The sequence below is a fragment of the Orcinus orca genome, chromosome 16 (genome assembly GCF_937001465.1).
Source record: "Orcinus orca chromosome 16, mOrcOrc1.1, whole genome shotgun sequence".
NCBI lineage: Eukaryota > Metazoa > Chordata > Mammalia > Artiodactyla > Delphinidae > Orcinus > Orcinus orca.
In genome coordinates, this window is record NC_064574.1 from 19,231,697 (window position 1) to 19,257,124 (window position 25,428).

General features: G+C 46.5%; 1 protein-coding gene across 3 annotated transcripts in view; it reads left to right on the plus strand.

The window, feature by feature from the left end:
• Window positions 1-25,428, plus strand: part of CHD6 (chromodomain helicase DNA binding protein 6) — a 212,693-nt gene that overhangs the window by 145,766 nt on the left and 41,499 nt on the right. For all 3 annotated transcript variants that reach the window (XM_004272856.4, XM_033433749.2, XM_049699558.1), the window contains 8 exons: window positions 10,121-10,285; window positions 11,558-11,737; window positions 12,767-12,877; window positions 14,508-14,710; window positions 15,784-15,983; window positions 16,900-17,059; window positions 22,406-22,495; window positions 24,752-24,855. In XM_004272856.4, coding sequence (XP_004272904.1) covers window positions 10,121-10,285; window positions 11,558-11,737; window positions 12,767-12,877; window positions 14,508-14,710; window positions 15,784-15,983; window positions 16,900-17,059; window positions 22,406-22,495; window positions 24,752-24,855 — 1,213 coding nt within the window. The remainder of the gene's footprint in view (window positions 1-10,120; window positions 10,286-11,557; window positions 11,738-12,766; window positions 12,878-14,507; window positions 14,711-15,783; window positions 15,984-16,899; window positions 17,060-22,405; window positions 22,496-24,751; window positions 24,856-25,428) is intronic.

Below are 25,428 nucleotides of genomic sequence, written 5' to 3' on the forward strand. Positions count from 1 at the left end.
GGTGAGTCTATAGGAGCTCGGACTGGATCTCCCGTTTCACTGATGAGATCAGTCATTCCTTTGGAGTAGAGAGGAAGGAGGTGAAAGAAACTGTTGTGTTCCTACCTGGGAGCCGACATTCCCTCCCGGAAATATGAGGACAGAGAACTAGGGCTCCTGCTCTCGTGTCTACTCCATCAGCCCGTCCCAAATCCTTCTGCTCCCCTTTCCAGACAAGTGAAGGCACAGGGTCCTTAGGTTCCAGGACAGTACGTTCTAGTAAATCAATTTTTAGGTCCCTTTATTAGGGAGGTCTTATCTAGAGGATCAAGTAAATGCCACACCCTCTCTCAAACCTTGAACATGTCTGTGTTAGCATCAGTGTGTGTGAAAAATCAAACTGTGCCTTCACCCAGGAGGGACAGCTGTGATTCAGTCCTGGTACGTCAGCTGCAGCAGGTTTTGTGTAGGTTTTCTATAGTACCTGTAACCGCTGAGTTCAAAAAATGGCAAAGGGTGCTTACCGTAGCCTGAGAAGGGAAAAGAGCAGTGAAAAACTGGTTTCTTTACTTCTTCTCTTTACCTCTTCTCACTGCTGCCAGCTCTGAGGGCTGAGTGGGCCTGTGGGAAAAGCAAGGTACCGTGCCACCCTTGCAGAGGCCACAAGGTGACAGTGGTAGCACGGGACAGGTCCCGTCCTTCCTGTGGATAAGGTTGTCCCCGAAGGGAGAATTCAGGAAGCCTGGGCGCAGGTGTCCTAGCCGAGAGCACAACCACAGGGTAATGCGGCTCCTGCCTGTGCTGAGGATTGTGGAAGGGAGGAGGGAATCCAGCCTGAGGAGCCAGGGGCTTGACACTCCGCCCCAAGAAAGCAGAGGTGCCGGTTCCCTTTGCCACTCCCTCTGCCGCCATCATATCACTGGCACCGCCTCTTGCTTGGTAGAATGTATGCCTGCACTTGGACGACTAAACTCTATTGAGTTTACTTTTCCTCGCTGGGAGAAAGTAAGGCTTTGTGAGTGCTTCATTACATGGTCCAGGCGTTCAGTGAATGTTTGTTATGTTTGTTGAACACTGGAATGTGCCGGGCACCGTTTAAAGTGTTGGAGACACAGCAGTGACCGAGACCCATGGTGTGTGTGCTCTCATGGAGCTTTCATTTTAGTGCAGCAGGCAGGCAAAAAAAACAAGGGAAAATAAGTAAGATAGTCCCAGATAGCGATACTTATTACGAAGAAATGAAACAGGATACGAAAAATGGGGATTGGACGCCCTGATGTAGAGGGTGGTGTAGGAAGGCTTCTTCAAAAAAGGTGACATCTGAGCAGAGACCTAAATGATGGGAGCAGGGATCTTAAGTTATAAAATCAGTAGGAAGAATGTTCCAGGCAGAGGGAACAAGAAGTGTGACGACTTAGAGTGGGGTGAGCGTCGGTGGTGCACCTGAGGCAGGTGGGACAGGTGCTTACAGTACAGCGTCAGTCCCAAATAAAGTGAGTCAAGTTTCTTTTAAGTACTCTCCTGCCTCTCTTTTCAGTGTCCTCTCTTTCTCACTCCCTGCTCCTTTTTTCTGCTGCCCAAAAGCTCCCTTTTCCCATGCTGTTAACTTGCCTCTCCTTGCTTCCTATTCTCAGCCAGGTCTTGACTGACTTATGACACATTTATTGAGCCCTACACACCAGGCCAGGCCCCGGGGAAAGAAAAGTGCTCAGGGCTTTTGAACCACGCAGTGGAAATAACAGTGCAATGAGCAGATATCGGCGTTCTTTCCCAGAGGTGTTTACATTTTCAGAGGGGTTGATACCTCTCCCCAAAGGATAAATCTGGAGCTGGAAATTTCAGATTCCAAAGTAGGCCTGCAAAGGAGATAGTTGAGGGAGGGCAGCTTCCCAGTCAGTGCCCACTGATCCATACTGCACTGAGAGCCCCTGATTCCTCTTCTGATGAGTAGGTGGCCAGCGGATACAGACTTTCTGTGTGCCAGGAGAAATGTAAAATTGCTGGACATGAAATAAAATACTCATGTGTAGAAAATGAACTGGGGAAGTGTCCCAGCATGCTAGACGTGGCTGGGTTCTTGTGGGACTATAGGTGATTTTTTAACCTCTCTGATGATGTAGATTTTCATTCAGGTACAAGTAGTATTTCAAAGTATTAAAGAAAATGTACCTTTAAAATGTAATAGAACTAATAATTTGAAAGAGTAATATAAGGGTCAAGAGAGGAATCAACATTATGTGTGGTTCTTTGTACCAGCTATTTAATGTTCACGTGATTGTAAAGATGTGGTGTAAGGTTCTGGACTTGCACCTGACAACAGTGAATTGAGGGCTGGAATCAGTTGGAAATCTGTCACTGTTTGGAGACTCCGCCTTTCTACCCATCACAGTCATTGGGATCTGTGTCTGTTTAAAATTTTTCTGAACCTGACTACTTGTTTCTTGTAGGCTTTTGTTCACCTCAAATGTGTTAAAAAGTACAGAACAAACTAGGTGCCTACAAATCATGCAGGAGAGCATTGGAGCTCTGTAATTTCCCCTGGGCTGGAGGGCCGTGGGGACAAGGGGTAGCACCACTGCCTCCTACTGGTGGTCTAGCTCCAAGGGTTCTATGTTTATACCTTTGCTGGTGTGTTTTGTTTGCGCTTCACCTCAGTTGTTGACTTAGTTCTCAATGTTTCTCTTTACCACATTTTTGTGTGTGTGAGTTCTGAAAAGGAATATATGAGATTTGACTGTAAAATGGCAAGTCTCTTAAATGGGGCAGGACTCATCCTGCTATCCTTCAGGTAAGTCGTCTTGGTAGAGAATGTGTTTATCTCCTGGTACCATCTAGCTGCTTGTGACAGTGCCCCCTGCCCACCCCCAGCCCCAGCAGAGGTTTGTTTTCCAGACATGGGTATCCCAGGACTAGTGAGGTGGCTTCATGGTGACATGAGAGTCCCAGGTCCCTTCTGTCTCTCTGCTGCACCATCCTCAGTGAGTGTGGTTCACACGCTCTTGCTTCCAAGATGGATACTTCAGACCCCAGGTAGGAAAAATAAGGAAGGAAGGTGTGACACTTTTTTCAAGAGAGCAGAACTTTTCCAGATATCCCTGATAGACTGCTGTTACATCTCATTGTCCAGAACTGTATTACCTCGCCAGCCCTGGGAGGCTGGAAATGGTTTCAGTTGAATACATCGCTGCCCTTGTATAAGAGTCAGGGTTCTGGTATTGAGGACAAATGGGGATATGGATTCCAAGAAGGTAATAAATTAGTGATGTCTGTAGCTCTCCTCTATTAGACCTTTGCTCAGAATATTTCTTAAACTCCCTCTTGTAATTTGCCCTCAACACCAGGTAAGCCAAAACAAAGAAAATCAGTGTCAGTATTTAATGAGCACATATTATTACTGCCTTATAGTTTCCACAAACCATATTATTTACCTTGATCACTTCCTTTATTTACCAGAGCTGTCCATCAGATTTTCTCCTAATAATGAAGATTTACAATCACTAAAGATAGTAAAAGAAGGTATGGCAACTAGTTGTAATAGCCAAAAACAAAAGAACTTAGTTGTCCATCAGTAGGAGACTTGCTGCCTAAAACAGTATGTTCAGCTTTGATAAAAGAATGAGGAATATCTCTACAAACCGCTATGGAGTCATCTCCTGGATATATTGTTGGGTGAAAAAAAATAAGGTGGAAAAAGTATGTATAGTATGCTAGCATTTATCTAAAAAGGCTGTCTGTCTGTCTGTCTGTCTGTCATGTCTCCCCGCCATGGAAAGATTTTAAATGGTTACCTCCTGGGGGGAGGCGGTGAGGGAACAGGGAAGTGACGAATAGAAGCTAGTTTTTCTGAATATGCCTTTTTGTATATTTGACTTTGGAACCATCCTAAGTATTTTATAGCGTTATAAAACAAAATCTTTAAAAACTTTTTATTCTGAAATCATTTTAAACTTTAAAAAAGGTGCAAAATAGTGCAGAGTTCTAGGATCCTTTGCCCCGCTTCCCTTAATGTTAACATTCTGTATAACCATAGTGTAATTATCGAAACCAGGAAATTAACATCAATACAGTGCTCTGATCTACAGACCCTGTTCAGATTCCTTCATTTTTCTATCGGTGTTCTTTTTTCTGGTCTGGGATCCAATTCAGGATTTCACATCTCCTTTAGAAGTTACAACTCCTTAGCCGCCTCCAATCTGTGACATCTCCTGTCTTTCCTTAGCTTTCGTGACCTTGACACTTTGGAAGGATACTGACCAGCCGCTTTGTAGAATTGTTTCTCACTTTGTGTTTGCCTGATGTTTCTCTCATGATCGGATTTGAGGTTATGTATTTTTGGCAAGAATATCATAGAAGTGATGTTATATCCTTCTCAGGGGGTACATGATGTCGATATGTCTTATTACTTGTGATGTTAACCTTGATTACTTGGTTGAGGTGGTGTCTGCCAGGTCTCTCCACTGTAAAGTTACTATTTTTATCTTGAAACGTAGTCAGTATGTTGGGAGGAGATATTTTGAGATGCTATAAATATCCTGTTTCCTATCATACTTTTGCCTATTAATTTTAGCACTCATCAGTGGTTCTTGCCTTCAGTAATTATTACGATGGTGTTTGGCAAATGGTAATTTTCTATTTCAGTCATTCCTTCTACAGTAGGAGTTGGAATCCTACTGTAAAGAACAGCTGTCCTTTGTCCCCCATTTCTTTATGTATTTGTATTGGTATGGATTCCTGGATATCGATTTTTCGTTATAGGTTATAATGCACTACTCGCACTGTTTGTTTTGCCGTCCAGATTTGGTCATTAGGAGGCCCTTCAGGTTGGCTCCTCTGTCCTTTAGACATGCTCCTGTCAGTTTGTGAGCACTTCTTATTTTCTGGCACCACAAGACACTCAGGTTCATGTTACATTTTTCCTGCCATATCCATGGAACTGACTGTTCCTCCAAGGCTCCCTGGTTCCTTTTAGTTGAGAATGGCATTTAGAAACCAAGGTCTGGCTACTAGGTGTGCCCATTGCCACTGGAGTGTTACTGGTTCTAGACTCTGAGCAGACAGAGCTAGGAAATACAGATGTGCATACTGACACAAGCGCTGCTACCACACCTCTGTATTTATTCCCTGTCTATCCATCTGTAGTGAGATTTCTGATTCCAGTCCAACATCACAGGATTCCTTCTAGCCTTCTGCACTCTTCCGAATTCATAACTCCTTTCTCTGGCTGTGAGAAGCCTGGTCTCATTGTCATAACACAGTACATTTACTCATTTGTTCGATCTTCATATATGCATAAAGTAGTTTCAGAATTACTAACCCATATTCTACAAAAAAATTTACTTGTGCGTAATATTGGGCTAAAGTGTTTTTTTAGGTCATTGGTCTTAAAGTATATAATCAAAATACCAATTTCCAAGGTTACTTGGTTTAGTTTTTTTCTTTCCCACTCCCTTCATTGTGGTTAAATTAATGTGGGAAAAATCAATCCCTAAAATTCAAAAGCGAAATGAAACAGTTGAACCTAGCTCTATATGATATGGACAGCATAACCCCAAGAGTTATGCTCAAATGTTTGTATTTCATTTTTCAGTATCTTCATTGTGTTATAATTTCAGTTTGCAACTCCAATATACCCTTTATCCAGATTCACCAACTGCTAACATTTTGCCTCATTTACTTTATCATTTCTGCCCTAACTCTCTCCTGTCTCTCTGAGTACATACAGAGACCTACACACGTGTGTGCACGCACACACACGCCACTTTTTGTCTGAACCATCTGAGAGTAAGTTGTCCCCTGAGTGCTTTAGTGTGTATTTCCTAAGTGCAAGGACGTTCTCTTATATAACCAGGGTTCAGTTCTCAGAATAAAGAAATAAGAATAGTATCTCTAATCCATAGTTCATATTCAAATTTTATCATTTCTTTCAACATTCTTCATAGTTGTTAGTCCCCCAAGATCCAAACTAGGATCACCCACTTCGTTTAGTTCTCATGTCTCCTTTAATGGGTCAGTGCCTTGATCTTTCTTTTCCTTTCACGACCTTGATGTCTTTGAAGGGTACAGGCTAGATATTTTATAGATAGGCCCTTATTTTGTGTCTGTATTTCCTCAGGATTGAGTTCAGGTTTAGTGATACCTCGAAGTGATATGTCTTCTCAGTGTGTCATGTCGAGAGGAACATGATGTCCATTTGTTGATAATAAGTACTTTGAGCTTAGTTAGTGGCGTCTGCCGGATTTCTCTACTATGAAGTTGCTATTTTTCCCTTTGAAATTACTAAGTAGCTTTGAGACTATGTAAATATCCTGTTCCTCATCAAAGTTTCACCCACTGGTTTTAGTTTCCTTTGATTATTTTTGCCTGGATCAGTCATCACTGTTATGGTTGCAAAGTGGTGATTTTCTAACAGTCATTCTACATTTTTTAGTTACTTTCTACTCTGAGGAAGAGTTTTCCCTTTTCTCCCATTAGTTTATTTATGTCAGTATGTACTCATGGGTTCTTCTTTTATTCAGTGGGTTATATTCCATACGATATTTATTTTGATGTTCAGACAGTCCTGGACCTAACCAGCGGAAGCCTCTTAGGTTTCAGGTGTTATTTTGATGCGTCTCCATCATTCTTTGAGTACTTCCTTATATTCCGGCACAGTGATATGTTTCAGGCTCATCCTGTACTTTGACTACCCTGGCCCTGGAATTAATCATTTCTCTAACATGCCTTGTTCTCTCTTGTTATGGAGAATGGAGTTTAGAAACCAAGATCTGAGGGTTCGTTATGTTCTTTGCTACTGGGATGCCATTTCTTCTAGGCCCTCTCAGTGGACACAGCTAGACTACATACATACACACACAGGGAATATATGTACATAACATGCATTCATATGTATATGTGTGTATAGACATGCATGTGTCTACATAAACAGATGCACACACATTCATGTCTTTGTGTGGTTTTATACACATATGTGCACATCTAACCATGAGTTAATACTGATACCTCCAAATCCATTCTAATGCCACAGAGTTGTTCTAGTTTTTCTTCTTTCCATATTTGTAACTTCCTTCTTCAGCAATGAAAACCCTGGCTCCTGTTACCCTCAGTATATTTACACATTTGCTCAGTCCTAGATTATACAGAAAGTGCTGATCCTGCCACTGTGAAAAAGAAACTTATCTGCCAGTGTGTATTTATTTTTTTATTTTTTATTTTTTAATAAATTTATTTATTTTTGGCTGTGTTGGGTCTTAGTTGCTGTGCGCGGGCTTTCTCTAGTTGTGGCGAGCGGGGGCTTCTCTTCATTGTGGTGCACGGGCTCTAAGCACACGGGCTTCAGTAGTTATGGCTCACAGGCTCTAGAGCGCAGGCTCAGTAGTTGTGGTGCACGGGCTTAGTTGCTCCGCAGCATGTGGGATCTTCCCGGACCAGGGATCGAACCTGTGTCTCCTGCATTGGCAGGCAGATTCTTATCCACTGTGCCACCAGGGAAGCCCCAGTGTGTATTTAAAATTTAAAACACTGGAGTTCGTACATTCTTGGTGGGATATATCCCAGGGTGGGAGGGCAGTAAACCTTACATTGTTTTCAGTAGTTATGTTTCGGTGGTGATCATGATGATACTGTTTTTCTGATATTTCATGTATTTGCGGGATAAATCAGATGAGTAACGATATTGGCATGGTTAAGAACTGAGCTTTTCAACATGGTTAAAAAGCAATACAGATGTATAGTTAATGAAGTTAAAACCCCGTAGTCCCAAATTTGAATGAAAATATCAGTATGATTTCATGATGTAATTTGTCTTATGTGTGCCCGTGGTCGTATACACCACACACACACAAACGCTTCTGCTTTTACCCACTGAGGAACAATGACCAACCTAGAGGCAGGGAGCATCCCTAGAGCATGCAGACTGTTGTCTCTACTGCCACTTCCCACTGAAAGAAGCTCTTGGACTACTTGGAAAAGTGGCTGAATCCAGGTTTGGGCAGGAAATACACAATGGGAACATGGAACATGTTGTCATACCAGAAAGCAAGGGAGCTGTTAGATACTGCTGGTCTTTGATATAACATACAAATATAAATACAGACGTATCCATATCTTTTTCTTTATCTATGTGTATATTCACACACACACACACACACACACACACACACACCCCTAACTGTGAGTTCATACTGACACCTCCAAATATAATACCAGAATTTTTCATAGTTTTCCTCCTTTCCATATTTGACTGAATCATGTCAAAAGAACTTAGGAGCGGGCTTCCCTGGTGGTGCAGTGGTTGAGAGTCCGCCTGCCAATGCAGGGGACACAGGTTCGTGCCCCGGTCCAGGAAGATCCCCCATGCCGCGAAGCGGCTGGGCCCGTGAGCCACGGCCGCCGAGCCTGCGCTCCACAACGGGAGAGGCCACAACAGTGAGAGGCCCGCGTACCACAAAAAAAAAAAAAAAAGAACTCAGGAGCCAACTTGAGTAGTTTTCCATAGGCCGTATTTGAATAGCATTAAGAAACAGGGACTTCCCTGGTGGTGCAGTGGTTAAGAATCCACCTGCCAATGCAGGAGACACAGGTTTGAGCCCTGGTCTGGGAAGATACCACATGCCGCAGAGCAACTAAACCCGTGCGTCACAGCTACTGAGCCTGTGCTCTAGAGCCCGAGAGCCACAACTACTGAGCCTGCATGCCACGACTACTGAAGCCTGTGTGCCTAGAGCCCGTGCTCTGCAACAAAGAGAAGCCACCACAATGAGAAGCCTGCACACTGCAATGAAGAGTAGCCCCGCTTGCCACAACTAGAGAACGCCTGCACACAGCAACTAAGACCCAATGCAGCCATAAATAAATAAATAAATAAATAAATAAATAAATAAATAAATAAATAAATAAATTTTATTAAAAAAATAAAACAGCAATGCAGTAAAAAATAGCACAGATATTACTTAAATGCATACTTGCATTGTATTCCTTAAGAAACTAATTATAAAACTCTTCATTAGTCACTTTTGGAGGATGTTCATTTGGAAACTGATTAAATAAAGAGAAAGAATCAGACATTTAGCTTGTCTCTCCTATATGAACTGTACATCAGGGTAACCAAAAAATTGATGAGGGGAATTGTAACCACTAATGAAATCATGGATCTAGGCAATGATCATCAATTCAAAAGAAAGACAACCAGACATCATGTACCTTTTGATGGAAATTTATGTACCAACTATGGATTACACTTGCCAAAGGTAAAATCTTAACCTGATCAAGTCTCAAGGTATAACTCCACTTTAGAGGAAATAAAGGGAACGGAGGAATCCATTCAGTGACACAGCCAAAGTGCAGGCAGCAGAATATAGACTGTGAGAAACTGTAGGACAGATACCTGGTCTCTTCAACAAGTAATTGGCATTTGGAAGAATAGGAGAGATCAAAGGCAGAGATATATCAGCCAGTTACAATGCATGGGCTTTATTGGGATCCTGATCCAAACAATCAAACTTAAAGAAATATTATGAGGTGAGCAGGGAAATTGGAACACTAGATAGTTAGTACTTAGTATTAATTTTTTGAAGTAGAGCGATGGTAATACATTTTACAAGAGTCCTTATGTTTAGAAATACATATTGGAATATGTGAGGATGAGTCAATATGATGCCAAGGGTTTGCTTCATAGTAATCTTGGAGGGTAGAGGCATAGCAGAGATGAAGCAAGAGTTGACCGTAAGAGGTCCTTATACTTTTCTCTACTTTCGTCTATGAAAATTTCTGTATTAAAATGAGAAAACTTAAAAAGTGGTGCTGCTTGCTCTGGGTGAGACATTTCCCCAGAGAGCGAGACAGCATCCTGGGAATGAGTGCCTGCACTCAGACCACAGGCTAGGTAGGGAGGGTAGGAAGCCAGGTCCTTCTCATCACTTTGTCCCAGCATACAGCAGTCACTCAGTAAATAACGGGCAATGAAATGGGTGCTCTTGAAGGGGTAGCTGGCATCTGGGTGAATTCTATTCCAGAATCAGTCCCATGACTCGTAACTGTGAGAGCCAGCCACTCTCCCCACGTGGAATATAAGCATTTCCCCGTTCCTTGGGCTGCTTCCGTTCTGTCTGGTGACACGATGTGTGTGACCCTCCTTCCTTCCCAGGCTCAGGCCCGATGTCACCGGATAGGCCAGAGTAAAGCCGTGAAGGTGTATCGCCTCATTACACGGAACTCCTACGAGCGGGAAATGTTTGACAAGGCCAGCCTGAAGCTGGGTCTGGACAAGGCTGTCCTTCAGGACATCAACCGAAAAGGCAGCACGAATGGAGTGAGTATGCCGGTACCTGCTTTCGAGCCTAGAGAAGAATTTATCATGCAGCCCAGGGCCTCTCTGAATTCTTCATTCCTACAGCCGTTTTAAGGTTCCCTTTCACTAAATTGAGTCAGGCCGCACATCTTTAATGGGTAATTCCCTGCAATATAGAGGGTAATTCAAGTTCAGGTCTCTGCATTTTATAGATGAGTAAAGGAATCTGTAGGAGCAGTTGGGTGGTAGGATTGCCCAACATGCAGTAACATTTCAGTAAATAGAGTTTTACACATTGCCTGTTGGAAATCAGTAGATCTTAACGCTTAACTCTAAATTATCACCATGCTTTTTATCTCATGCTACAGACTTCGAGCTCCCTGAAGGTGAGCTATTTTATCTTACCCGGCAAGCACCCTAACAGTACTTGGCATGTTAAAGACATTCAATGCATGATGATCAATGAAAAAATGAATGAATGAAGGATCAGCTTGAACTATGGCAGTTAATACAATCTTCTTTTCCCCTCTAGAGGGGATAAAAATTGCTGCTAAGATTCTTGAATTGTATTAAAGTCTAGGCAAACAAAGCCGAATATCTCCTTAATCTCTGGCCCTTCTGAGTTGTCTTTAGTCCAGATGTTCTACATCCTCTTAGCTATGCGTATGTTGCTAAGTTTAATACTTCAAGTTACCAGTGCTGGGAGTCATGGAATTCCCTCCTGTGATTGATATAAAGAGAACCAGATTCTTAATTAGAACCAGGAAAGGGTGTTTTGAACTCCCATTTCCTGTTTTCAACAAGCAGTTGAGAAGATAACACTTGGCATGGGATCCTTTCTTTAGTTAAGAAATGACATCATTTCCAATACTGTTGTATTTATTTAATAATGAATAACTCATTATTCTTTAGCTCATTTGGTACATCTGGAGGTTTTTAAAGATACAGACTCAAACTAAAACATAAAATAAACATGAAATATATTCTCTTCAGTGGTGCGTAGCTTTAATGGTTTGTGACACTTGATAATAACCAGCATCCTGAGGAATGTTAGGGCCACTGGGTCGTGTGCTGGGTTTTATTCCAGAGCTCCCTGGAGGATTGTCTGCCTGCCCTCCCCATCATTCTCTTGAGTGTCTCTCTGGGTTTTCATTTTCTAAATCTTGTGTCTTTAGTCTTCTGACATGTGCAATTAGTGGAGGAACTGGGTACTGAATCATGAAGGTCAGATTTCAGGCTGTTTTTCTCCTGTGCGTTTCCCACTTTGTGAGTAGCCTTTGGTGACCTGTCCAGGTACAGCAGCTTTCAAAAATGGAGGTAGAGGACTTGCTCCGGAAAGGTGCTTATGGTGCCTTAATGGATGAGGAAGACGAAGGCTCCAAGTTCTGTGAAGAAGACATAGACCAGATTCTGCAGAGGAGAACCCACACCATCACCATCCAGTCTGAAGGGAAAGGATCCACTTTTGCCAAGGTATAAGGCCCTCTCCGCAGAGTCCACGTGGGGTGGCAGTGGAAAGAAAAGTCTTTATTCTTTGACCCTCATTAGCCCGGCTGCTGTTTGTCTAAATGCAAACCGTTGAAATGGTCTGGCTGCACAACTGTTCTGTGTGCCACCCTGAAGATGCAGGTTCTTAGAGAGGCTTTGAATAATGGGTCACAAGCTAGAAAAGAAATCACCACTCTGAATCCTTGGAGCTGATCTTCCATGGGCAGGATAGACACTTGGGTTTGCAGCTTGCCTTCTTCACTATTCACGGAGACTGCTCCAGAACCCTCGAATGGTCATCCCGAGTCCCTTGGAGAGCACTCCTTGATCTGGGAGTTGAAATTCCAGTGAACACGTACTTTGTTCATTTCATGAGACAAGAGATTTTATTCAAGATTCCCAGCTTCTAGTCTAGGTGCCTTTTTCCTCTGCCCGTCAGGTCGCTGGATTTAGAATTCAACTAACCAGACCACTTGTCAGATCACTCTCAGGTTCTCTCACCGTAGGTTCTGTGAGCTTCATGACCTGTGTGATCAAATCACCTGTTTGGTGGCTCATGGGGGAAGGGCTTTTTCAGGGACATTTTGTGCTTTAGAGCCATAGCTCATCTCTGTACACCTCATATGGCCCAGCCAGGGCCTTTCCCAGAGTGGAAACTTGGGGATTGGTGAACTGAAAGAAAATCTATATCCAGGGAAGTTTTAAGAATCAGCCGTTTCACAGGCAACTGGACATACGTTGCCATCATCTCCCAGGGGTTGTCCTCCTGCTTCCGAGTTTAAGTTATAAAAAATGATCCTGTAGGTTGAAATTGTAATATCCTCACCCCACCTTTAAAATAAAATTTTAAAACAATAGCTTCAAGATTTTCACTTTCATTTTGGCAGCTCTGTTAGGGGTTTTGATTTTGAATGCGGATGGAGAATATTCTTGAGTCTCTGGTGCATTTGAGATCACACAGGTGTTTTACAATTTGTGTTCAAGTACAGTTTATTGGCTCTTTCTTCTTCACAGGCTAGCTTTGTGGCTTCAGGAAACAGAACGGATATTTCCTTAGATGACCCAAACTTTTGGCAGAAATGGGCTAAAATAGCTGAACTGGACACTGAAGCAAAGAGTGAGAAGGTACAGCACTGAGAATATTTTATTTCATTGAACATTTCACTGGTGTCTTATGGGACCGTAAATTCCTACCAGCTCAAATCATTATTTACTCCTAAGCCTTAGTTCTTAAATAAGATGCTGTATGTAACCCACTTAAAACATGCCTGGCACATAGAGCTTGAGAAATGTTATCTTTAAAGTGACCTAATGGGGCATACAGTCTGCTGGGTGTCCAGGAAATTCGATAAAAACAATTAGAACTGGAACTGGCCAGACGGGTCAAGATCAGCCCTCTGACCCAAGCCAAAATCCTATCCTTGGCATGTGACCGTTTTCCTCGATTTCAACACTTCTATGCAAGGAACTTTACCTCCGACGAACATTAGAGGAAAAAAGCATGGTGAAGAAAAGTTTGTTGGGTTCACCTCTATTCTTTTCAGTATCTTAAATTTTCCTATTTCTGAACATGAGAAAGAGAATGGCCTTGGAATAAAACCAGAGTTTGAATACTGGCTCTGCCATTGACCAGCTGTATGTCTTTGGGCAGGGGAACTGACCTCACTGAGAGAGTGAAAAAGGACATGTGAACAAAGGAGGTGGTGATGCCCACTTGGCAGAGTTAGAGATAACATTGTGAAGGTGGTTGCCCAGCCCATGTGAGGCAGCCCATACGTGTTAGTTTCCCCTCCCTCCATGTCTGACCCAGTTACCTCTCTCAGGGATGAGCACACATCACTTTCTGCCTGTCTTCTTGGGTGAGTGTTGAACTCTCATGGACTCACAGACCAGGAGACTGTCCCTGCTTACATCTAGCTGATTCAGTAACCAGCGTCCAGCCTTAACTATTCTTCCGTAGGATCGCCAGAGGTTGCTTCATCCAACCTCTTTTCTCCTGGTAGGAGGATTCTGCAGTCCCCTTAATAACCTGTTTCTAGTGTTTAACAATGTCACAGTCAGGGAGTTACTCTGTGTGCAGGACAGTGGGCAAGAGGGGGAAGAAAAAGCTCTTGCCCTGAGACAGTATGCAGGAGCTTAGCTGAGCTTTGGGAAGAGGCATGGGGGGAGGGGCGAGAAGCATGAAGTGATGGAGACCAGAGAAGTGATGGTCTTGCCCAAGGGAGCCGCCAGAATGGGTGAGTTTCCTGAGCTAGAGGTTATCTTTTCCATGAAAGACAAAAGGTTAGTGGCACCAGTGGAAGGCAGAATGAAGTGGCGGTAACTTGTGTTCGTCTTCCAAAAGTTGCTGAGCAGATGGAACTCTCCGACTCCTCCTGTCTCCAGAGCACAGGCGGCCTCCGCATGCCGGGCACAACAGCTGGGGTGCACCACTCCCACCCTTCTTGGCAAGAATAGGAGGCCACTCTGGCGCTGGGGGGCCTCGCCTGCCCAGGCCCCTGTTAGACTGCAAAACCAGCAGATGGGGGCAGCCAGCACTGGGGGCGGAGGGATACACCAACTTCATCAAGTCCCAGAGTGTCCCCTCTGCTTGTCGTGGACATGGCAGGTGTGCTGGGAAGAGGCTTTCCTGCTGGAGGACAAGATGGGGGTGGTTCTTTCCCAAATGTGTCCTGAGGAACAGCAGCAGGATCTGCATTGTGATACAGGGAGAGTGAAGGGGACTTTCTCCCCAGCAGTCCTCTCTTGTTTCCAGGAAAGCTTAGTGATCGACCGCCCGCGCGTGAGGAAGCAGACCAAACACTACAACTCTTTTGAGGAGGATGAGCTCATGGAGTTTTCAGAGTTGGACAGTGACTCTGATGAGAGGCCCACGAGGTCCAGGCGCCTCAATGACAAAACCAGACGCTACCTCCGAGCCGAGTGCTTCCGGGTGGAGAAGAACCTGCTCATCTTTGGGTGGGTATTGGCTTCACCTGTTTGTTCTTGTTGTTTTCCCCTCTTTGGTTCAGTCCCAGAGATTTGTCCAGTGTGTCTCTCCACTCACCTCTGGGGTCTGGGCTGATGGAGGGTCTGTTGGCAGAAGAGGGAGCGGTGCCTTCTGCCCGCGGCCCCCCTCAGTCACTGCACTCTGCTGCCATGTTGTAGACAGGCCGTGATTTTCTCATATGCTTGTCACGGCAGATCTCTGGTACTAATTTACTGCCTGGTACTGATTTCCTGCCTTTTTCCCCCAAGGACATATAAGGAATCAGTGTAGCAGATGTTAGAGTTAAGGCATGATTCATGCAGGGCTCTGGCTCTGGTAGAAGTGGAGGGTTTAGCTTCTGGGAGCTCACCATTGCTTTCAAATACTGCAGCTGGAGTCAGTTGGGTTTTTTAATAATTTTTTAATAGATTTATTTATTTTTATTTGTTTTTGGCAGCATTGGGTCTTCGTTGCTGCGCGCGGGCTTTCTCTAGTTGCGGCAAGTGGGGGCTACTCTTCATTGCGGTGCGTGGGCTTCTCATTGCGGTGGCTTCTCTTGTTGTGGAGCACGGGCTGTAGGCGCACGGACTTCAGTAGTTGTGGCACGTGGGCTCAGTAGTTGTGGCTCGCGGGCTCTAGAGCGCAGGCTCTGTAGTTGTGGCGCACGTGTTCAGTTGCTCCGCAGCACGTGGGATCTTCCTGGACCGGGGATTAAACCCATGTCCCCTGCATTGGCAGGTGGATTCTTAACCACTGTGCCACCAGGGAAGTCCTGGACTCTGTTTTAATTCCAGACTTATTCCTCGCTCCAGATATTTTCATCCCTCCCTTCTTAACATTCTAGTGGCCGTATGAAGCTCTCTTTGTGCAGTGTTCAGGTCACCTTAGTGACATTTGGTGTGCTACAGTATGCAATCCTCGAAGGTCTTTCAGGACAAAGCCCTCAGGGTGATCAGGAAGCCCAGCAGGGGTCAAGAAGCACTCGGCTCCTGTTTGTCCTGCAATGTTGAAGGCATGCGTGGCCCTTCCGCCCTCTAACACCATTCTGTATTTCCACTCTCAGCTGGGGCCGGTGGAAGGACATTCTGACCCATGGACGATTCAAGTGGCATCTGAACGAGAAGGACATGGAGATGATTTGCCGGGCCCTGCTGGTGTACTGTGTCAAGCACTACAAGGGGGACGAGAAGATCAAGAGTTTCATTTGGGAACTGATCACGCCTACCAAAGATGGGCAGGCCCAGACCCTCCAGAACCACTCAGGTGAGGGGTGGCACGGGCTGTAGCCGGGAAGCGCAGACCCCTGTGGTTCCCTCTCTCCTCCCATGTGGGCCCATGTTGCCGTGCTTTGGGCACATCTCTTCCTCGGGTGTATTTCCAGAAGGCTACCTGTGGGAAAGGATGCTGGTGTTTTCCATGTCCATTCTCCCTCAGAATCATCCAGTGTTAGCTGTGATATTTCATTTAAGTGCAGGTGGGCCCTCTTGAAGTTCCCCACGTGCCGGTCCTGCCCACTAACCTGGGTGTCACAGGGGTTCCTTCTCTGATATGGGGACTCACACAGCGTGCCCTGCCTCAGTTCCACCTCTGTCTGTGCGTTTCGTTGTACTGCTCCTTCCCTGTGCTGAGACACAGCTCACCTTCACGTCTCAGACCGAGCATTCCTTTTCCCTGGCTAGGCTGTGAGGTCCCCACGGGAACAGGTTCTGCTACACCGTTCTTTTTTTTTTTTTTTTTTTGCGGTACGCGGGCCTCTCACTGTTGTGGCCTCTCCCGCTGCGGAGCACAGGCTCCGGGTGCTCAGGCTCAGCGGCCATGGCTCACGGGCCTGGCCTCTCCGCAGCATGTGGGATCTTCCCGGACCAGGTCACGAACCCGTGTCCCCTGCATCAGCAGGCGGACTCTCAACCACTGCACCACCAGGGAAGCCCTGCTACACCTTTCTTGATCCTGCAGGACACTCGGTAGATTCTTGCTGCCTGACTGAATGGTCCTGGGGGTTACTAAGTAGGGGACCGGCTGTCTCCTCGCCATCCCTGCCTGGGGGACGGAGGAGTGGGGCCTGTCGTCCAGGGCCACCGTGCATAGCCCAGCTGCCTCTTTGCCACCCTAGCCTAGCTCTGTTCCGACAGCTGCGTTTAAGCCGTCTCGGCTCATGTTCCGTACCTTTCTGTCTCAGGGTTGTCCGCTCCAGTCCCCAGAGGGAGGAAGGGGAAGAAAACGAAGAACCAGCTACTGCTCCCGGAGTTAAAGAACGCAGACTGGCTGGCCACCTGCAACCCCGAGGTGGTCTTGCACGATGATGGCTACAAGAAGCACCTCAAACAGCACTGCAACAAGTGAGTGTGCCCCCCTCACCCCTGGTAGCAGCTCCTCTCTGACAGCGCGGCTTCCTGGGACCCCCCATGGGGCTGTGGGAGGCCACTTGATGCCCCTGTACCACCGTGCAAGGTCTGGAAAGGCGGATAGGCTGTGTGCTCGAAACTGGGTTAGGGTTCAGTCGCATTGAAGCCTCTCTACCTCCTTTAATCATCCCTTTTCTCCCCCGGAACCCGGCCTCTCTTACCAGAGCAGTTCGTACAGGATCTTCTGACCTGACTCTCAAAATCCACGGAGGACACTGGTGATTTCACTGCTCACTCTCCTTTTCCTTTCCCTCCCTCCACCCCTGAGGGCACATCAGGGAGAGCAGAAGACTGGCCTTGGTGGCCACCGCTCTCAGCCATACCCGCTTGCCAGGTTGCTTCCTCTTCAGATTTGCTTTGACATTCATGGCCTCCCGGTGTTTGGTGGACATTCATTTGAGATAGTATTCTTTATATCCCGAGGCTAAGAGCTGGGGTGGGGCAGGCGGAAATAAGGGAAAAAGTGATAGAAAATGAAACTGTTCTTGTGAAGTTTAGTTTGGGGGAGTTAGGGCACCCAGCCACGAAACAACGACAGGTTTGCATGTGGGTACTTGCATCGCTGTACAGTGTATCTGTTAGAAGTAAAAGGACCCTTGGCAACCATCTAGCCCAGCTTCCTAGGCCAGGCAAGACTTACCTCCTCAGTATTCCTGGTAGGCAGTGAGAAGGCCTCAGCTTGCACACCTCTGGTTATAAAGAGTGTGTTATCCTGTAAATCAAGATGTTTTGCTAGGTCTTTTCTTCCTCCCTGTAGCATCAACCTAATGGTTCTGTAGTTGTTGGGTTGTGGTTATTTTTCCTTTACTGCTGAAGTCTAACCCTGTCCTTTGATCCCTCCAAATATTTGAAGGTAGGTCTCATGCCCAGTACTGTAATAAAAACTACCGCACACAAAGGTACAAGCTCTCTGGGACAGTAGGTCTCAAGCCAAGACTTAAAGGGCACTTGCTGCTGATAGCAGAGCCTGGCTGGGGCAGGACCCCACGGCATGTTCACTGACTGGATCAGAGTCACTGTGAGGGAGCAGAAAGGAAGCTGGCAGGGACGAGGGCTCCTTGATGGGAGACCTGGTATGGCAGGCTCACTGAGGAGTCTGTTGTAAGTACTAAGCAACCATATTTCTTGAACAAGTGAGACATGATAAAAAGTGATACTGGGGGAGAAAAATTAATCCGGTAACAATTTGCAAGATGGAGTAGGTGTTTACCTGGAGCTGAATGGCCAACTAGGAGAGTTCTGTCATAATACTAAGTATTGATCGTGATGACCTAGATTAGGGTGCTGACTGTAGAATTGGGGAGAAAGGGTCAAATACGAGAGCTGTGACTGAAGAAGAATCCATCACGTGTGACGAGGAATACAGAAAGCAGGTAACTCTGTGGCCGTCAGCCTCGTAGGCTGGAGAATGGCGGTGCTTGTAGCCATGACAGAATCAGAATCTATTCAGTAAACGATGAAGAGCAGAACGAAGGACTCGGGTTTTGCCTTATTAAGTCATAGCAGCAACATTTGGCTCTCGCATCCCCAGCTGGAGAGATTAACATAGAACTTCGCTTGACACCCGCACAGATGATCACAGATGTTGAGCCGAACTAACTGTGACCTTTGAGGAATTCCTTAACATTTCTAACCACCAGCCCCAAGGTCTTTCCTGAGTGCGGGCCTTACCCCGAGAATCAAAGAATAATGCAGTAAAGCACTTCTCTGGGTTTGAAGAAGCTGACTGCTGTTTATTCATCTGAATCTGACGGAGAGTACTGTCCTCTTTAGTCCTGGCTCAGCAGCCAAGAGATTCAGAGCCGGCAGGGGTCTTGCAGCTCCTCCCACGCAGCGTGGGGATTCTGTGGGCAGTGTCCCAACAGGGACTCCTCCAGCCTCTGCTCGAGCCTTCCTAGTGATGGGAGTTTACCACTTCTCAGCAGTACTCATTTAATTACCAGATGATTCTAATTAATTGTCCTTCTGTATATTGAATCTAAAATCCGCTTCCTTGAATCTTCCACCCTTTGATCTTGGGTCCTGGTTCTGTCCTGAGGTGCACCAGAGAACAGGCAGAGTTTCTTTAGCATAACTGGACTGTGAGCTTCTAGAATTGTGGGCTCTGTTAATTAGCAAATTTACTGCCACCCCAATATCACATGTGGGTCAGGAAAGGCTCTGGGGTCAGGACTGCCTGGATTTGAATCCTGGCCCCATTACTTACCTGCACGTGAATTATTTTAAAAATGAGGATAATAGTTCCTACTTCAGCATCGTTATGAAGATTAAGTGAGCTGATACATGCTGACAGATAGTGAGTACTCAAAGCATTTGCGTAATTAGTAGTACATGTAGTATTTAGGGGCGTGAAGTTGTTATCAAAAGAACTTCAAAAGGTTAAAAAGCAGCTGCTTCGAATCTAAGCTCTAAGAAGTCAGGACAGTGACTGTGTGTTCAGAGTGGGTATAGTGACCAGAAGGGCCTACCGGGGGGGCCTTCCGGGGAAATGTTCTGCTTCCTGATCTGGATATTGGATACACATGTGCGTTTGGTATGTGTAAATTCATCGAGCTGTACATTTATGCAAAATGCACTTTCTGGAAGTATATTTCATACCAAGAGAATAGTTTTCTAGAAGAAGAAAGAAATGAAAGAAAAGGGAATACCGCCAGCCAAAAGTTTTAATAGGTTTTGTTTGGCTGAAGTGAAGGGTGTCACAGACCAGCTCCAGCTCTCCTTCCCTGTGAGGTCAGATGCCACCTGGGGTTATCATCTCAGCCTGCGAGGAAGTGGCTCTCTAAGAGGAGTTGTCTGTCCGTCCTCTGAGTTGATTTACTTCTCATTTGCAGTATAGGTGAATACTACTGGCTTTCAGTTCTGTTCTCCTGTGCCGCAGATACTGCCCTTTTTGGAGATACAGAAACAGCTGTATCTTACATCTTCTGGAAGCCTTCCTCTGATTGAGGTAGATCCAGGCGGGCAGGAATCCTGTACCTAAGACAGCCTCTTTCCAGTTCTTGCTAAGGGGGCCGTCAGCTACTGCCAGCTAGGCAGAAGGATCAGGGGCGATTGCAAATTCTTAGAGTTCTCGTTCTCTGAGCTTTGAAAAAACATCTCGAAATTGAGTTGATTGACAGCTGAGGTAAGGAATGGTATGGCAGAAAAGTAAGGGTTCTTTCCCATCTAAAAGTTTGGGCTTCTATGTTGCCACCTACAACTTAAGCCCACAGTGGCACTTCCAACCCAGATCTAAGAAACTGTGTTGTTTTAGAGGCCTCAGCCCCTCGTTATTTAAACACCTTTTGAATAGGTAACACATACACGTGTTAACCAATATTTTTTGTCAAAAGTAAGTTTTCCTCCCACTCCAGCGCCCCTGTTTCCCTCTCCAGAGGCGACCACTGTTAACTGGGTTCTTCCAGAGATGCTCTGTGCAGGGCCCAGCAGTGGGAACGCACAGCCTCCTCTTACCTTCTCTAAAGTAGTATTTACTTTACATGCTGTTTGTGTTCTCGTCGCTCTTTTTTTTTTTTTTTTTTTTTTTTTGTGGTACGTGGGCCTCTCACTGCTGTGGCCTCTCCCGTTGCGGAGCACAGGCTCCGGACGCGCAGGCTCAGCGGCCATGGCTCACGGGCCCAGCCACTCCGCGGCATGTGGGATCCTCCCGGACCGGGGCACGAACCCGTGTCCCCTGCATCGGGAGGCAGACTCTCAACCACTGCACCACCAGGGAAGCCCTTGTTGCTCTTTTTAAACAACTTACATGGAGATCAGTTCCTACAGAAGTACGTGTAAACCGGGCTTCTGCTTTAGTAGCTCGCCTTCACTCTTGCCTGGTGTCGACAGAGTGGCAGGTACTCTTGTAACCCTCACTGCAGCATCTCCTCAGATGTGGTGGGCTTCTCTGTGCCTGTCCTTGGCTTTCACTCTGTGTTTTGCATACCTTCAGCCACCCGCCCCTAACCCCCACGGCCGTCTGCTGTGCTCTGATTCTCTTGTGGCTGGCCTTATTTCACGATTGGACTGTTGTAGGCTCCTCAAGAACAAGGTTAAACTAACGTTTATTTGTGTTACATACTCATGGTACCAGCACGGTGCAGGACACACCAGTTGCCCAACAAATACTTAATTGCCTCATCTCAAACATGCTGGGGCAGTTGCATGAAGCCTGAGTGTGGTCCATGCCGAATCACAGGAGAGAAGACGGGATTGCTCTCTGGCAGTATCGCCATGAAAAAGACTCTAAAATATTCATGTAACATGTAACTATGTGCAAGTGAAACTATTTGAAAACAGCACCATTCCACATAACCTCACCTGTCACTAAACTAGGAAACTAGTAACGAGCCTCTTGGAAGGCAGCTTTGCCTGAGAGATCATTGTGGCCGTGTGGACAGGGCGAGACCTCTTAAGCAGGGGTCCCCAACGCCCAGGCCACGGACTGGTAGTGGTCCAGGCTGCACAGCAGAAGGTGAGGGGCGGGTGAGCAAGGGAAGCTTCATCTGCTGCTCCCCATCGCTCGCATTACCGCCTGAACCATCCCACCCCCCACCCCCCGGGTCCATGGAAAAATTGTCTTCCACGAAACCGGTCCCTGGTGCCAGGGATCGGTTGGGGACTGGGCTTCCCTGGTGGCGCAGTGGTTAAAAATCCGCCTGCCAATGCAGGGGACGCGGGTTCAATCCCTGGTCCAGGAAGATCCCACATGCCGCAGAGCAACTAAGCCTGTGCGCCACAACTACTGAGCCTGCGCTCTAGAGCCCGCGAGCCACAACTACTGAGCCCGCATGCCATAACTGCTGAAGCCCACACGCCTAGAGCCCGTGCTCCGCAACAAGAGAAGCCACCGCAATGAGAAGCCCGCGCACCACAATGAAGAGTAGCCCCTGCTCGCCACAACTAGAGAAAGCCTGCGCGCAGCAATGAGGACCCAACACAGCCAAAAAATAAATAAATAAATAATTTTTTTTTTTTTTTTAAGTTGGGGACCGCTGCTGTTAAGGACCAGGTGGGATGCTGTTTCTGCTGCCCTCACCTCCCCTCCCTCACCTCCCACACCCACAGGATGACCTTAACAGATGACTGATGAGATACTTTTTCTTGAGTGAAATGGAGATATCACAATAATTTCTGCCATTAATACCTGGTGTTTTCTTTTTCTAGTCCTTTCTCATATATACCTTCATAGCCCTAACAACCCGGGAGCGCCTGGAATTCCCCCAGGTCAGCTTGGGGATGGCAGTTCACAGGCAGCTTATGGGTTCTAATGTGTTTCATTACTGTGTTCACGTATCATAGGGTACTACTGCGAGTCCGGATGCTGTACTACCTAAAAGCTGAAATACTGGGAGAAGCAGCGGATAAAGCATTTGAAGGAACTCCGGCCAGGTAAAACAGGTCAACCTTAGCTCCCAGTGTTAAAGAATTGCCATGAAGTGCCTGTTGATGGAAATGGACAAACCTGCCTGTGTTGCAAGAGGCCCATGTTCCCTCCCACCCAGGACCAGTTCTGGTAGAGCAGGCAGGCAGAATGAGGATGATTCAGCCAGGTCATCCACGAGTGAAATAAAGGAGAAAACAGCTGCTTACAAACACAGCTCTTGGTGAGGTTCTTAGTTGGGTTTTTTTTCTCCCAGTAGTGTTGTAAAATTGCTTTTAAAGCAGTCATTTCTCTACCTTAACTAATCATTGTTCGATAGATATTAGTGACTTTGATACTGGATCCAACAGGTGTAGACTAAAAGCTCTACTTGGAATCCCACTCTTGGCCTTAGTCCTCTTCTACCTTTGAGTGGTTCTCCTTTATTTGCTAGTCGTATTACTAATACTTTGTCACCATTTGATGTGTTGTGCCTTAGTTTTGTAAGCTAGTGTTTCCAAAGCTGTAGAATCCTGTGGGAATATCCCAGGATTGGGGGGAATGAGGCTGCTGAGCCCCCAGCTACTACTTGATTGGACTGTCAGAAGTCACAGTGTATAAGTGGGATCCCCAGACGGCCTCCTTCACCTTCCCCAGATTGGCAGTTTGCTCTGGCCCCCACAACGCTGCTTGTTCCCAGGGGACATAGCAAGTGTTGGTATTTGAACTGTGCTTTGAGATTCCCTGGGGCCCTGGTTTCTTTCTCTTACTTTCCACTGGGCAGTGCTAATAACTTCAGTGGTCACAGGAGCACTAAAGAAGGAGAGAGGTGACAGGCAATGACAGTCCTACCCCTGAGGCATTTTGTAATTAGGACCAGTCATCTCATTGACTGTTACTACTTGGTAGTTACTATGGGTATTTCTAGTAAGGGTAGGGAGGTTGGGTGTGTTGCTAAAAAGTTCAATTTGTCAGTCATGTATATGCAGCAGAATTCAACTTGCTTATTTATATCCAGTGTTAACTGGGCAGAAGTAATGTATCTGAATTTACTCCTCCCCGTCATGTGCTTTCTTAGATGCGTAGTTGGAGGGAAGTTAGTAGAACGTGGAACGAGTAGGTCCATTGCCCACCCCCTTCCCCCCGCTTCCCTCCTTCCCTCTGCTTCCCTCAATCTTAGCTCTCACTGGTCCCGTGCAGGTTAAATGCCTTATTGTGCAGAAAGTGCAGCTCATCCCCCAAAATTTGTTCAGCCCACGGCACCACGCAGGCAGAGCAGTGGGCCCTGAAGTGGAGCCAGCTAGGGAGCACTGCCTGGAGAGGTGGGGGCCAGGGAGCCCCATCCCCACAGGGAGAGCTGGGCCTGGCAAAGGGCAGGCAGCCCTGTGTCACAACAAGAAGAACCTGATGGGAGAAGAAACTTCAGCATTGCGGAGGCACCATCCCAGGCAGCTGGGAGGTGGGAGGGAAGAGCCATCCAGATGGATGTTCTCCCCAAAACCCCAGAGCCTTCAAAAGAGTAAGGACGGTGCTCAGACAAATAAAGCCAGTCAGCTAAGGGTCCATGTGGGCTCTCAGAACATGGACAGAAACTCAGAGAGGGGCTGATCCCTCCACGTCAGCTCCCTGGGGTGAGCTGTGTTCATCCCTCTGGCCAGAAGTTTTACCCAGCAGTCCGTTAGCAGACCCTCACCAGGAAGTGCCTCCTCCTGTGGCCGCCAGCCTCTGAAAGGCTCTCTTCACACCCCGCGTGCAGCAGTGCAGACTAGCTTGTTCTCGAATGGTGCTCGGGGTCTCCAAAGGTTGAATCCAGATGATTTGGGCACTTTGCAGCATTTGATCCTGTGTGAATTCAGACACCTGAATGCATGTATCATGTATGAAGTCAGAAGGGGTGTTCTGCCTTCACATAACCAACGTATTGCTGGCTTTTGCCATGGCTGTCAGCCAAAGAGGCACATTAGAGCCACCTGACACGGGTAGAGCCCTCAGGCTGGCTGACTGTGCGTTCTCCACGAGGTGCTTTCAGATTCTGCGTCATTCAGTCTGAGTGGAGCCTGAATACCAAGTACATCTGCTGATGTAGCTCCCTCTGTAAACCAGGGGCAGAGCCCTGGTTAAGATATCTTGGCCCCCAGCTATCTGAATCCTCTCATTTGTTGTTGCTTCAGCTTCTAAGCACGCAGCCCGGGATGTGGCTTAGTATGAGGGTTCAGGCCGGGAGCTCCTGTGTTGTTTTCTGTCTGTGTTGACGGCACTCTGAGTCCACGCCCTTCCTTCCACAGGGAGCTGGACGTGCCTCTGCCCGACATCGACTGCGTGGAGATCCCAGTGGACTGGTGGGATGCAGAGGCCGACAAGTCGCTTCTGATTGGCGTGTTCAAACACGGTGAGTGTTTCAATGATTCTGATTGGCGTGTTCAAGCACGGTGAGTGTTTCAGTGATTCTGATTGGCGTGTTCAAACACGGTGAGTGTTTCAGTGATTCTGATTGGCGTGTTCAAGCACGGTGAGTGTTTCAGTGATTCTGATTGGCGTGTTCAAGCACGGTGAGTGTTTCCGTGAACATTTTCTCTGTCCTGAAAAATTCCATAGGCCTGTTGCACATCTCTCTTAGAAAGTAGAGCCTCACCTCTGTCCTCTCAGAAATTTGGCCAGATGAATGTGTGAGTCGTGAAAATACAGCAAATATAAGTATCAGTGAGGCACTTTGAAAGGGTGGCCACAAGGGCTTTGTTCAGTGTGTATCTTCCTCACTAGCCTCACCGCACCATTGTGCGTGGGATTGTTCACTCTTACGGTCCCAGCCTCCGGCCTAGTGCCTGTCACGTGGTAGGCCCCAGGGTTTCTTGAGTAAAGCAGTAAATAAATGGGGGAAATGTTAGGTTTTAGCGTGTCACATGTATGCAGAATTCTAAGGTCGTTCTAGCTAATCTACATATTCCTAGTGTGTATTTTTTGC